Source organism: Rattus norvegicus, chromosome 8, assembly GCF_036323735.1.
Source record: "Rattus norvegicus strain BN/NHsdMcwi chromosome 8, GRCr8, whole genome shotgun sequence".
Lineage (NCBI taxonomy): Eukaryota > Metazoa > Chordata > Mammalia > Rodentia > Muridae > Rattus > Rattus norvegicus.
The window spans coordinates 38928078-38940343 of record NC_086026.1 but is presented as its reverse complement, the minus strand read 5'-3'; the positions used below and the strand labels follow the sequence as shown (position 1 = coordinate 38940343).

General features: G+C 48.2%; 1 protein-coding gene across 13 annotated transcripts in view; it reads right to left on the bottom strand.

Moving 5' to 3' along the window:
- Positions 1-383: 383 nt before the first annotated feature.
- Arhgap32 (Rho GTPase activating protein 32) overlaps positions 384-12266 on the bottom strand; it is a 260593-nt gene continuing 248710 nt past the window's right edge. For 6 of the 13 annotated variants that reach the window (XM_017595999.3, XM_063265400.1, XM_017595997.3 and 3 more), the window contains 4 exons: positions 10922-10993; positions 8994-9872; positions 7346-8328; positions 3789-6188 (listed from right to left, as the gene is read on the bottom strand). In XM_017595999.3, the coding sequence (XP_017451488.1) occupies positions 3939-6188; positions 7346-8328; positions 8994-9872; positions 10922-10993 (4184 nt within the window). In that variant the 3' untranslated portion in view covers positions 3789-3938. The other 7 variants (XM_063265405.1, XM_063265401.1, XM_063265404.1 and 4 more) reach the window with 3 other exon arrangements.

The following is a 12266-nucleotide window of genomic DNA, read 5'->3' as shown; positions in this document are numbered from 1 at the left end:
GTTTCTCACTCTGAACACAGGATGTCGGAGATGTGTTGTAAGAATATGAAGGCATGTGTTTTTCATTCCAACTACCCTTTTGGAGGATTCTTCAAAGCCAGGTTGAGTTTCCTGAGGACTACATACTGGGTGTCAGGCAGCAGAAGACAGTAGGTCCCTTAGGGAAGCCCTAAGGTGCTGTCTGCTTAGCCTTTCCAGAACTCATAGATGTGTGTGAGCTGAGAGGAACGTAGCCAGACAGCACACCGCGGCTCAGCTGATAACCTGTCTGACCTAACAGGCCGTGTGATACGAACATCTAGTCCAAACACCCCAATATACTACCCCATGTATTTCATCTTAAGCCATACTAGGTCAAAAAGGAAACACATACACGAAAAGTCTGCTTTAACCTGAAATAATTCTGTTGATATTGGAATTGCTTTCAGTGGGACATTTGCTTTAAACCACAAGATATCTCCATGTCAGGTACAAAAATCCCTTCTTCCCCCACCCACCCACCCACCCACCCCAGCCAAACAAACAAGGAAACAAACAAAACCCCAAACCCACAACTCAGTTTCAAATAAGTTTGGAAGAAATGAGACTGTAAATATTTACACAGGGGGCAAGAAGTAAATCACAAAACTATTTACAAAAATACACAAGCTTATATATGCATTAACAATTTTACACCAGTTCACAAAAATATTAAAACATAAAAAAAACACTATATAAATTAAAGAACTCAAAGGTATGATCTAAGACTTCCTAGGATGCTTCTCTCATGCAGGTCATGGTTGAAAAATCAGGTTTTGCTATCTCAGAATCTAAACTGTAAAAACAATCATTTTTTTAAACCTCTGAACATTAACAGTACTAATCAATCAGATAAGGAAAAGACCCTCTGTGCACACCAACTTTATCTTGCACACATTAAAATACATCATTCTTGACATTTCCATAACACACGGTACTGACGATCACATGCCTCTAACCATTTGGAAGTAACTTTCTGACACACTTCAGCTTTCTCTATTACTTTCTTGCACTCTCTGCTCGGGTGACAAATTTGCCAACTTACTGAATGGGTGACCAACAGGGCTGGAACAGAGAAATGGACTTTACGGGATCCTTCTCTCGAATTCACTGCTGCTTCCAAACCTACAGCCGGCTCTCCTACCTGTTCACCTTCCAGGTCCCTCCTCTGCACAGGATGAGTCTTGGGGTTTGTTTTTTAAACCTGACCCTACATTTTAAAAACTGTTTTACCGCTGTAAGAAATGTGCAGGCCCTGCCCTCGGGACTGTCCCAGGGACTTCTCCAAACAGCATTTAAAATACGTGGATGTATGTTTTAAAAGAAACTGAATCCAGTAAGAAATAAGGCTCAGATTAGATTTATTAGTAAGAACATGATGCCCCCGGAGCGTTTAGCTGAGCTCCCAGACTGCTATCTAGGAACGACTACTTTCTAACCAAAAAAAAAGAGAAAAAAATGTGGAACTTCGCCCAAGAGATAAGATCTGGAGACGTGGCTGCAAAACTTCCAGTGGGGTGAGATTATGTTTAATGTGTAAGGCAGCTCCACTTCCGTGACCATGCTGCTCCCACCAACACGTGAAAATAACATTCAGTTCCTGTGTTTGTGAAGTCACGCAGAGGCGGACGACACTGAGGTAACCTGGCTCACAGTGATTTGCCATCCGACTCCTGCCTCCCCACGGTGTTAGAGAAGCGCGTGGGCACGGCTGTTGGAACAGCTGAATCCGAAGCTAAGGCTGGTGCTGCGTACGGTAGGAAACTCTAGACTTCGTCTAAAGTGCGTTTTCATACTTACACCAATAATCTGAATTATCATTCTATCTTTAAAATATTCTTCTGGCCTTTCTAAACCCAAAGGGTGTTATTGATAAAGAAATTGTTCTAAGGGATCAACCTTAGCATTTATAAAAGAGACTTTAGTTTCGGGAGTAAACAGTATCTGTGACAAACGAATTCACAAATATGGAGAGTGGCCTAGACCTTGTAGCACTTCTCTTCAGGTGAGGCCTGAAGTCACTGAAGCTCCTTGTCTCACTGCCTGTGGTGATGGCCTCTGTCCCCGAGCTGCGCTGCTAAGGACAGTGTTTCGGGCTGGTATGGTCTTCAAGAGGCAATGAGTTGCCACCTTGACAAAAAAGATGACCAGGGCTAAAAAAAAATAGTGTCTGCCAACGTTCCACACACCTGCATTCTGCATGCCAGGCAGAAGCACCCATCGAGGTTCTGGACACTCTGACAGTCAGGTCTGTGCGTTTAATGCAGACGCCTACGCTCCCACAGGCCTTTGCATGTATTGGTGTTTCCAGATATCTGCTTTGAACTTCACTGTACCCCGCTGGTCAATGTGGAAATCAAACCTTGAAGACTATCTCCAAATAGGAATGTGTTCTTAAAACTTTACTTCTAAATAGATACCCTTAAAAATGCAGCTATGTGGTTTAATTACAAAGACTGCCATGAATCTAGTCTTTCACAATTTCACAGCAGTGACAGCAGCAGGATTTTAGCCTCTTACAGACTTCTCCCTTGGCTCTAAAGAAAAGATAATCCCATCCTAAAAGGCCAGAGCAGCAGCCATCCAGTAAATGGAATGATGTTTCCTACAGAGTATTTAAAAGATACAAACACACAAAACTCAAGTATTAACGTGACTTATGGAATGACATGCCGATCTAACTCATTCTAAACACGGGACTGCCTTACCCGTCTCTGCTCTCTAGGGTGGGATGGGACAAGAAAAGCAGAGGGAAGCTGGGCCAGAGAGGTCCCCTGACCCAAGCCCAATAAGGAATGCAACTTTCAAAAGAAAGTCCTGGGTAGTCACATGTTTGACATGTCTAGAGAGTTAGAACTATTCTGAAATGCTGGTGTTGGTGACAAATGCGGCGGCGGGGATCCTGTGACCACACAACGGAGGGAGTCAAACCATGACTCCCAGAATGCCAGTGGATGAGACGGGACTGTACACTCAGGGACGATGAGCAATGTGCGGTTTCCTAACAGTTTGTAGGGATTTTACAAATTCCCAGGGAATCTGTACTCTACGTTAGAAACATAATAACACTTACAATCCCTAAGAATTTTTATTTATCCAGTTAGACCATGCTGGTCCTTTCTTCCTGTGAATATTTTGGATTTAGAACCAACAGGATGACTACTTTCCTGGCACTAAAGTGTGCGGGGTCTTCTTGTGGGCCGTGCGGGTGGGTAGCACAGGGAAAGCACTAGTGATACTGTTACTAGCAGAGTTCACTGCCAGCAAAGGATGAAGCTCACGCCAGACTTGCTACTAATGGTGACGTGGCACTAAGTGTTGAAAACCCTAATTCCTTTACCTTTTAATCTGCTAGCAGTCTAAGTGGTGTAGTTCAAGGATTGGGGTGCTTTTGTCCTCTCTAATTTGGAATACTAGACTCCACTGTGGACAGATAATGAAAGCAGAACAGAGTGGAGAGTCCACCTGGGCAGGCTACATGGCCCCGTGCAGGGCAGTGGGAACACAACAGGAAATGCAGAAACCCACCAGGAAATAGAGGCAAACGGCTCTGAGCCAGGTTGCAAGTACTAAGAAGGAAGGTCAGAGCTGAACTCAGTGGGTGGAAGGCAGGTTCTCAGGGTCCCACAGATCAGCCCTATAGAGCGAGTAGGGTCTGCGTGGTGGATTTCTTTACTAGGCTTTCAGCACAGCACTTTACAACCATCCAGATCTCTTTAAGGACAAACAACACAGCCTATAGATGGATGAGGCAGTAATGAGTGGGAGGGGAAGGTGGTGATTTATTTTTATTATGCTTCTTTCGTGTGGCCAGGGGGTTTGTAGCTTTTTTTTTTCATTAAATCTTTTTGGTTATTGAAAAAAAAATAGAACAGTCCACTGTCCAGCAGAGGCTGCTTCAACTCTATTGCTCCCGGGGCTCATTCTGCATGGATCTGCGTGTCAGGATGTGGCAAGGACAGCTCTGTAGGCAGGAAGGCCCCCTGACCCAACGCTGTGGCGTATGTCCTGCTCTGTGGATGGACAAAGCCAGAGGGCACATAGGCACCCATGCCTCCCCCTCCAAAGCCTCCTCGCTGGTGCTGGGGCAGGGAGTGGTAATCCTCCAGGTTATCGTACTGGGACACGACAGTCACACTGCTCTGGCGCTTGCTGTGTGTCTGATACGGGTACAGCATGCTGGGGTCCCTCTCCAGGTTCTGGGTATGGTGGAGTTTGAGGCTGTGACTCCTCTCTGGCTTGGGGGGTGGGACTACAGACTGAGTGAAGTGCTCCTCCTCCTTGTAGCAGTCTCTGGAGTGTTTCTCGGGGGCCGGTGGCTGCCTGGCTCGAGGCCTGTCCACGTCTTTGGAAAGCCTCACTTCCTTGTGGTTCAGTCTTAGAGACTCCTGCCCTGACGTGACATATTTCCCAGAGTTATGGTAACTGTTTGGCTCAGAGGCGTCTGGCATCCCTTTGGACCCATAATCTAACTGGCCAGCTCCCTGGGGATATGGTGGTCCATTTTTTGACTCACATAACTGCCTATGGCTTGCTTCCTGGTGCGCCCTGTGCTCTGGGAGGCTACAACCCATATCGTGAAGCTTTCTGTTCCTAAGGCTGCTCTGCTTCTGTGGGAGGGATGGCTTTTCTACCTGTTGGCTGCCATACCCTCCATGATGGTGGGCTCTGTCAAATTCGGACTCTGGGTGCTTCCTGTAGAAACGCTCATCCCCCTCGGGGCTGACGGCCTTGGCTGGGTGCCGCCCCTCCTTCCCCTCTGCCACAGAGAGAAGTCCAGTTTTCCCAGGATCTGATTTGCTGCGTAGATGGATGACGTAGATCCCTCCCAAGTCGTCCTGCACAGCCGGTGCCATGTTGTCGTACTGAGACATGATGGGCCCTTTCACCTTCTGCCGTGCTCGACTCTCTCTGCGGATGGACTGCATGCGGTATTTTTCCATGTCCTCAAGGTCCCACGAGGTGTACGTGTGCTTTACATCAGCAGTGGGGGGCATATTGACCACGTTATGGTCATTGCTGGAGAAATAGCCAGTTGCACTGGCCCGTGGGCGTGGAGGCAAAGCGGCGTAATTGTACGCGTTCTTTCCTTGCAGCCTTGGATTGTAGAAAGCAAAATCCCGATTGGACAGGCGGTGGAGGGGCCTCAGTTGGACCGTGCCGTAGGCATCGACGTCACACAAGGCCCCATCAGGACTGTAATAGGAGCTCGAGGAGCTGGAGTACGGACTATACCGATAGTGGACCCGTCCATTCTCAAAGTAAGGCTGAAGCTGTGTTACGTGATAATCTGAGCGGGCCTGGGAGGACTGGTATGGCTTATACTGGTAGACTGGCCGTGGGCAGTAGGCTGGTTCATCATCTGGGGGAACTTCTGTCCGTGAAATGGGAACAGAGCGGATCATGGAAGGCGGGGGCGCGTGGAGGGATTGTACTCTCCGGATGGTAGGGTAAGGTAGAATGTCTTCAGGGCAACAAGGATTCCTAACTGAGGAGCCCAGAGAAGAGACATACTCCACCCGGCTACACGGCTTGGAGTGGTGTCCAGACATGCTTCTCCCCGGTGCCACGTAGGTGTTATAGCGAGGACCCATGGATGCCGGTGGCTCTGATCGGGTGCCATACACCTGGTGTGGCTCCAACTTGTTGTGGTGTGGAGGTACACTCTGGGGGCGAAACTGGCAGTTTGGAGTCATATTGAAATGCAAACAGTTTTCTGGACCAAAGGGCTCTGTGGTGACATCAGGCCTAGCAAAGGAGGAGTAGGCTATCTTCTGAGAAGCATGCTTAGGCTGCGCGATGGGGGGTGGCAAAGGCAACACATCATCCGCGGAGGCTGACGAAGGGACAAAGGAGTGGTAATTTGAACTGTTGTTGGCTTCTGCCGCACTGGAGTGCATGGCGGCAGCCATCTTGCTTTCCACTGTCCGTGTTGGAGGGACGGGGGCAGCAAAGCCACAGGAATGGCCAGGAAATGTCTCAGCACGCAGGTGGAGTGGCGGGGCCCTGCTGCTTTCCCGAACCTTCTCAGGCAGTCCCGGCTGGGCAGCAGAGATGGCCATGGGACACTGGGCAGCAGCACTGCCATCACTGACAAAGATGGGTGCAGGATCAGCCATGGCTCGCGGCTCAGGTGGCCTCTCTGGAGCTGGAGCTGCTCCCTGGACCTGCTGAAAGACAGCGGTGTTAACAGTCTGCTGCTTAACACCCACCCCTCGGAGCCCAGTGCCAATGCTTTCATAAAGGGCAAACCCTGGCTATTTGGGTGACAGCCTGAACTTTGCCCGAGCTCTGCGGTTACACTGAACCTGATCCGTGGCCGGAAAAAGAGTATCTGTGTGGCTAAAGGTCCGCCATTACCTGTGGAGTCGTGTGCAGTGTTTGCTATCTCGTGCTAGGGTTTAAATGTGAGGAGAGGCTGCCTACAATGGCATCTTAACATGCAGAACCAGTTACAGGATTAGCCGAAAACCGCGCTGGGCCTAAAAGTCAATATCCTGCCTATTGGTGTCAGTACCGAGAAGATTTTATTTAATGAAAGCCACTGATTTTATCAGCTGGCAGGAGTTTCAGGGTGATGTGGTTCCGCACGGCAGGCAGTTTTAAACCTTCAAACACAGGGAGGAGTTTCACAGTGGCTTGTCTGCAGTGGCAGCAAGTCGGGGTCTCCTGCCTCTGCATTCTGTCCATCCTGCTCGTGGGCCCACCGATTAAATACACTGTCCCTGAGAAGTAAGTACCACGCCCTTTAGGAAGAATTTAGCTCCTTTTGGTTAAGGTTAGCACAAAACCTGTGGTGCTTTTATCTATTTAAGGAGGAATTAGGAAAACACTGTGGCATTCTGTACCTAACATTCCCTCCCAAAGCAGGCATTCTAACTATGCAACACAGCTGGTTACAGCAGAAAAACAAAAATAACAAAAACTCCAAGATATCCTCACTCCTTATACTTCTGAAAGCCCTGGAGAATGAAGTACTTTTAATACACAGACATCAAGGGTCTGCACTGGGGTGGTCACATGACTCACCCTGTCATGTGACCAGTGAGGGACCGGGTAAGGAAACTGACTACTGCAGCCCTGGGTTCCCTTTGGTCTGACCTGTCAGTGCTTCCGGAAGGAAAAGCAGCAAGCACGGTTAAGCTGCAGTCCCCAGGGCTGCTATGTCTTTACCACAAGGCCAATAGCCAGGCAAAGATCTTCAGCTTCAAATGGCAGCTATTTCATGGAAACCTGCTACCTGACTGAAACGTATCTGACTAAAAGATCCTACCAAAAATACCTTTGGGAATAATATAGTACGTCACCGACTTCCTCTCGGTCTTACCTTGTGGGAATTATTCACTCCTATACTTGGTGCTTCTTGTACCTGCCCCACACCTGGTGGCTGCTCTGTAGGCCTCTGGGAAGGAGGTGGGGGGAGGGGCCGGTTAGTTCTGTGCGCTCGCTGAAGGGTGGCAGCCACAAAATCAGCAGCAGTGGGCTGTTCAGCCATGGCCCTGCTGGCCTCTCTGGTGCTCGTTTCGGCTCTTGGTGGAGTTGTCATCATATATGCCATGGTGGCTGTGCTGGTATTCTCTTCAGGGGACCCAGAAAGAGGGTGGGCTTTGTCCCTAGGCAAAGTAGAAGGCATGGGAGATTTTTCTGTAAGTTCTGAGGAATGGTGGGGTTTATCCATACTGGTACCAAGATAAGAGAGGGGCTGGTCTCCACTGGAGAAATGAAGTGGAGACTGGCCCTGCCCCACAAAGGAGACAGTGGACACGCTGGTCTTCCCAGCGTGGTCTTCAGGGAAACTTCCATGACCGTCAGACTTCTCTGAGTCTGCTAAGGGAGCTGAAGTGCTTCTAGCCTTTTCTGGATCCCCAGATAAATGGTTTCGATGTAGCGAATTCCCTATTAAGTCTACTTGGTGGAGTTGCTCCCCAGAGTCAGTTGTGTTGGGGTGGGTGGGACCTCCCATAGCTGCTGTCTCTGGGAGAGGCTGGTCACAATTTCCAAGTCCATTGATCTGCAGGTGGAACTGCTCTGCTGGTCGGTCCGTTTGGAAATAGGTTTTATCTAGAGTAACGCTAGAGTAGGAACTAGGCAGTTTCTCTTCAGATGTAGCGACTGCCATGTCTCCATAACTAGTGCACCCAGCCTGGGAAGGCCCTGGTCTCTTCAGTGTCTGCGTTGAGGCTTGCTGTGCAGACTCAGCTAATGCTAGTGCCAACATTCGGGCCACATTTTTCGGAGGCGGTGGTGGTGGGATAAGAGAGACTGAACTGACAGGAACGGGATCCTGAGGGGGGTCATGGGTAACTGCTCCTAGTGGGAAATTGGGAAAAAAAATTAGAATGAAAAGGTAGCTTATGTTACCCTACACGGAAAGCCAAACACTCCCCATGTGATCACTAAAAACAGGTGCCTTCCATATTTAAAAATGGTAATCCATGATCTTCTATCCCACATGCAAATGCTGCTGAAAACACATCTGGTTCAAAAGAGAAACTAACAGTGTTTAAAGGATGCAAGTCCTCTTGAACTGCTACAAAGGGTGGAGGGGAAGCAGGCCTCCACCTGACTTAGAAAAGGCCACTTAAAGTACAAGCTTCCAGCGCTAAGACTGTGATAATATTCTTACACTGACAGTGTAGGCTGGCTTGTTAACTTGTAAGGCTAGAATACAATATGCATTAGAAGAGAAAACAGAATCAAGAGCTACACAGTTGTGCAAAAATTATCCATGAATTCTGACTGTCCAGAGAGTTAAGGGGTCCTCTGTGAAGGTTCGAAGCAGGACCACGGGCCCTTTGGGGAGTTTTGTTTGACTCATTTTAGTTTCGGGCTTTGAGCCCTCAGCACCATTCAGAAAAACATTCTCTTTGATTCTAGCCTAGCTGTTGAGAAGGCTCTCTTAAAAGGCACAGACGGCACACAGGACGGAAGACCCCTTTTAACTTAGAGAAGGAACGGAGGAGAACGAACGGTACCTGTCTGACTCTGTCCAGAAGGTACAGCCTTGCTCTGACTGCTCGAGACAGGCCGCTCCTCTGTCCCTGGCAACTCTACTTCTTCAGCTGCCCCCTGCTCCTGGGGCTGTGCTTCTGGTTCACACCTCTCCTGTGCCTCTCTCTCACCTGGTTTCATCTTTCCTAGCTGGGTGGGGGATCTATTTATGACATCTCTTTCTTCCACACTTTTGTCCCAAGATGGAGGTGATGCATTCTGAGATACAGTGTTGGAGACGGTGCCGATGACTTCCGACACCCGAGGTGGAAGAGTCACAGAAATGGGCTCAGATATGTTCATGGAAGGAGATTTGCTTAGCTTCCGTCCAATCTTGGGAGAGAAAGCATAAACAACCTTTTCTGTAAATGAAGATGGCTTAGAAGACTTGTCCTCAGTGGGGCTCAAGTCCAGAGTGAAAAACGGACTCAGTTTCTCCTGGACTGGGGACACGGGTTCCGAACTTGCGGTGCTTCCTGGAGTCTGTGACTGGCTCCCACCTGCTTCCACATCCTTCTTGCTGGCACCAAGTTTATCCCTGGTGAACCCTAATGAATCCAGGAAGGAAGCACCACTCTCCAGACACTCGGACTCAGCCTTCGGAGGACTACATTGAAATGACATCGGATCGAAGTCCAGACTGGCCACTCCAATGTCTGGTGGACTCAAGTCGACATCCTCAGCGGAATGAGGAGACACGAGAGCTGGGATGTGGAGCAGCCCTACTTCCTCCTCACTCTCATTGTCGTGGGGCAGATTGTCATAGGAATTGCACCGGTTCCCCAGCACTTCTCCATTGAAGGAGGCAGAGAGCGCATCACTGCTGGACCTGGGTCTTCTAGGTCTGAACAGCTTGGAATCACCTAGTGAAAATGGACAACAATGTCAGGGCGTGAATGTCCCAGGACACAGCACCACAGCAGCCACCTACCTAGTACAGTAGTAATAGCGCACAGGGTAAGACAATTGCAACCTTAGTTTTTCTTCCCATGAACTGCGTCTGGGTGTACAAATGTCAGTTACACTTGTGGTAAGAGAAGGTCTAAATAGAACACAATTAACAAGCATGTGCACGACAGCTGATCCACACCCCGGGTAAGAAAATGGCAGGGGACTCTTGGATTATGACTTCAACATTGACACTTGGTCTGATTTGGGCCAGCTTTCCCCTTTCTTTGTGTCTTATTTTATCACTGGCCTCATGTTTGACTTGCATAGTAGAAATCATCACTTAAAATAGCACTTTGAGTATCAAACAGTAACAAACGGTTGTTTATTATGGAGAAATATCCTTAAGAAGAAACAGTATTTCTTCCTAATTAAAAAGTATTTACACACATTAAGAAAGCACTCTATTCACACACTTAAAATACTTCCACTTTTTTTCCCCCGAGAACAGGTTTTTTGCTTTTCAAGCTAATCCCAGTGGCACAGCTTAGCACAATACTTACTTTCAGAAAGTTGGCTTCTGAATTGTAATTTATGCTGTAACCACACCTCCCTCCAGTGTCTGCCAGGAGATGTTGGTCCCCTTTGCAGGCAGACTCACTCTAAGTTCTCAGCTCTAACAACTAATGACCCACGAAGACCACCCACCATCAATTAACAAGTGAGTCTCGAAGCCACCGCTCCTGTCTCCAAATCTAAAGGAAACAGTGACACTCACTTTGAAGCATTGACAAATATAAATGTTTGCTTTCATTTCAAACATTTCAGCCATTTTACATAAACAGTGTTCGTGCCAGAATACCACACCATATTAAAGTATCCACGAGTGAGTTTTAACTGAACCGTACTCAGTGCCACTAGTCCTGGAAGTGGTATTTCATCGTCTTCTTGCTAAGTGCATACTCATAAAACTGCTGCATACATGTGCTTTTATGCAACCCACCCCAGGGCGCTTCAGTCTTACCATCAACTGCATGGAGAGAAGTAAGAGACTCCTCACTTTTAGCTGAGCGGAGGGTTCCTTCTGCTCTGCCACCTAAATAGTGAAAGCAAACAGAGTAAAACCTGCCATTACCAAGGACTGTGCAGTTAAAGGGTTGGGGGTTTTTCCAAGCAACATCTGTATCTCCAAGTGTGATTAGCCGTGCACTCTGCAGTCATACTCAGCTTACCCTGTTATGTAATATGCTGCATTCATTATTCTGTTTCCCACGTGGAAAAAAAAACCAAACTTCTTCCCAAAGCCTACAAACTTGAGCACAAAGGTGAACAAAAGATTCCTTTCCCGAAGACCAACTTGGTAACCTTGGGGGATGTCTTTACCGATTTTATTTTTATTCGTGTGGATGTGTTGTGCTTGTGAGTGTATTCCACGTGTGTGCCATTGACCTAGGAGGCCAGGGAGGGTAATGGATCCCTTGGAGTTTGAGTTCCAGGTGCTAGGAAGTGAACTCAGTCCTTTAGGAGAGTTTTCAGCCACTGAGCCACCCTTCCAGTCCCTCTGACGACGTCTTACAGTGGCCTCTCTCTTCAGTGATGGTGCCTTTGTTAAAAGAAAAGACAAAGGGAAACAGAGAAGGCAGCCCCATGAAGGCACAGGTAGAGGCTGGCACGGTGCTACCTAAAGGCAGAGATGCTGGGAACCAAAGGGGACAGACACAGACGAGACAGGAGGGCATCCCCCTGAGAACTTCAAGTGACTGCAGGTGAGGTGACAGCTGTCAGACTGTTTCCATACATGCTCCAGTCTCAATGTGTAGTAATTAGTAACAGCAGCCCCAGGAATAGCAGTTATTTTTACTGTATAACTTACCTGCTGAACTCCTATGTCTTTCTGACCCACTGGTGGCAAGCACTCCAAACTGCAGATACTTTGAGCTCCGTCTCTCACGCTCTCTGCGACCTTCCTAACTGTCTCTTCCTGCTTTCCTCTCTTAACAACAATTTCTCATAAAGTCCTTTAAGAAACCTCTTTTCTCCAACCTGCCCCTCTTCCTGCCCTGCTGCCATTTCCTAAAACAGGACTTTCAGTCACCTTAGACATCAGGTGAACCGAACCTTCTTCAACTCCCAAGCTGAAAGTTCTCTTTCCTGGGGCTGGAGAGCTTGGTGAGTGGTTAAGAGCACCGATGCTCTTCAGAGGTCCTGGATTTGATTCCCAGCACCCAGATGGCCGGCAGCTCACAGCCACTGTAACTTCAGTTCCAGGGAATCCACAGCTCTCTTCTGGCCTCCATGAGCACCAGGCACATGGAGTGCACACACACAAATATACGCAAGACATCCATACGCATACAATATTAATTTTT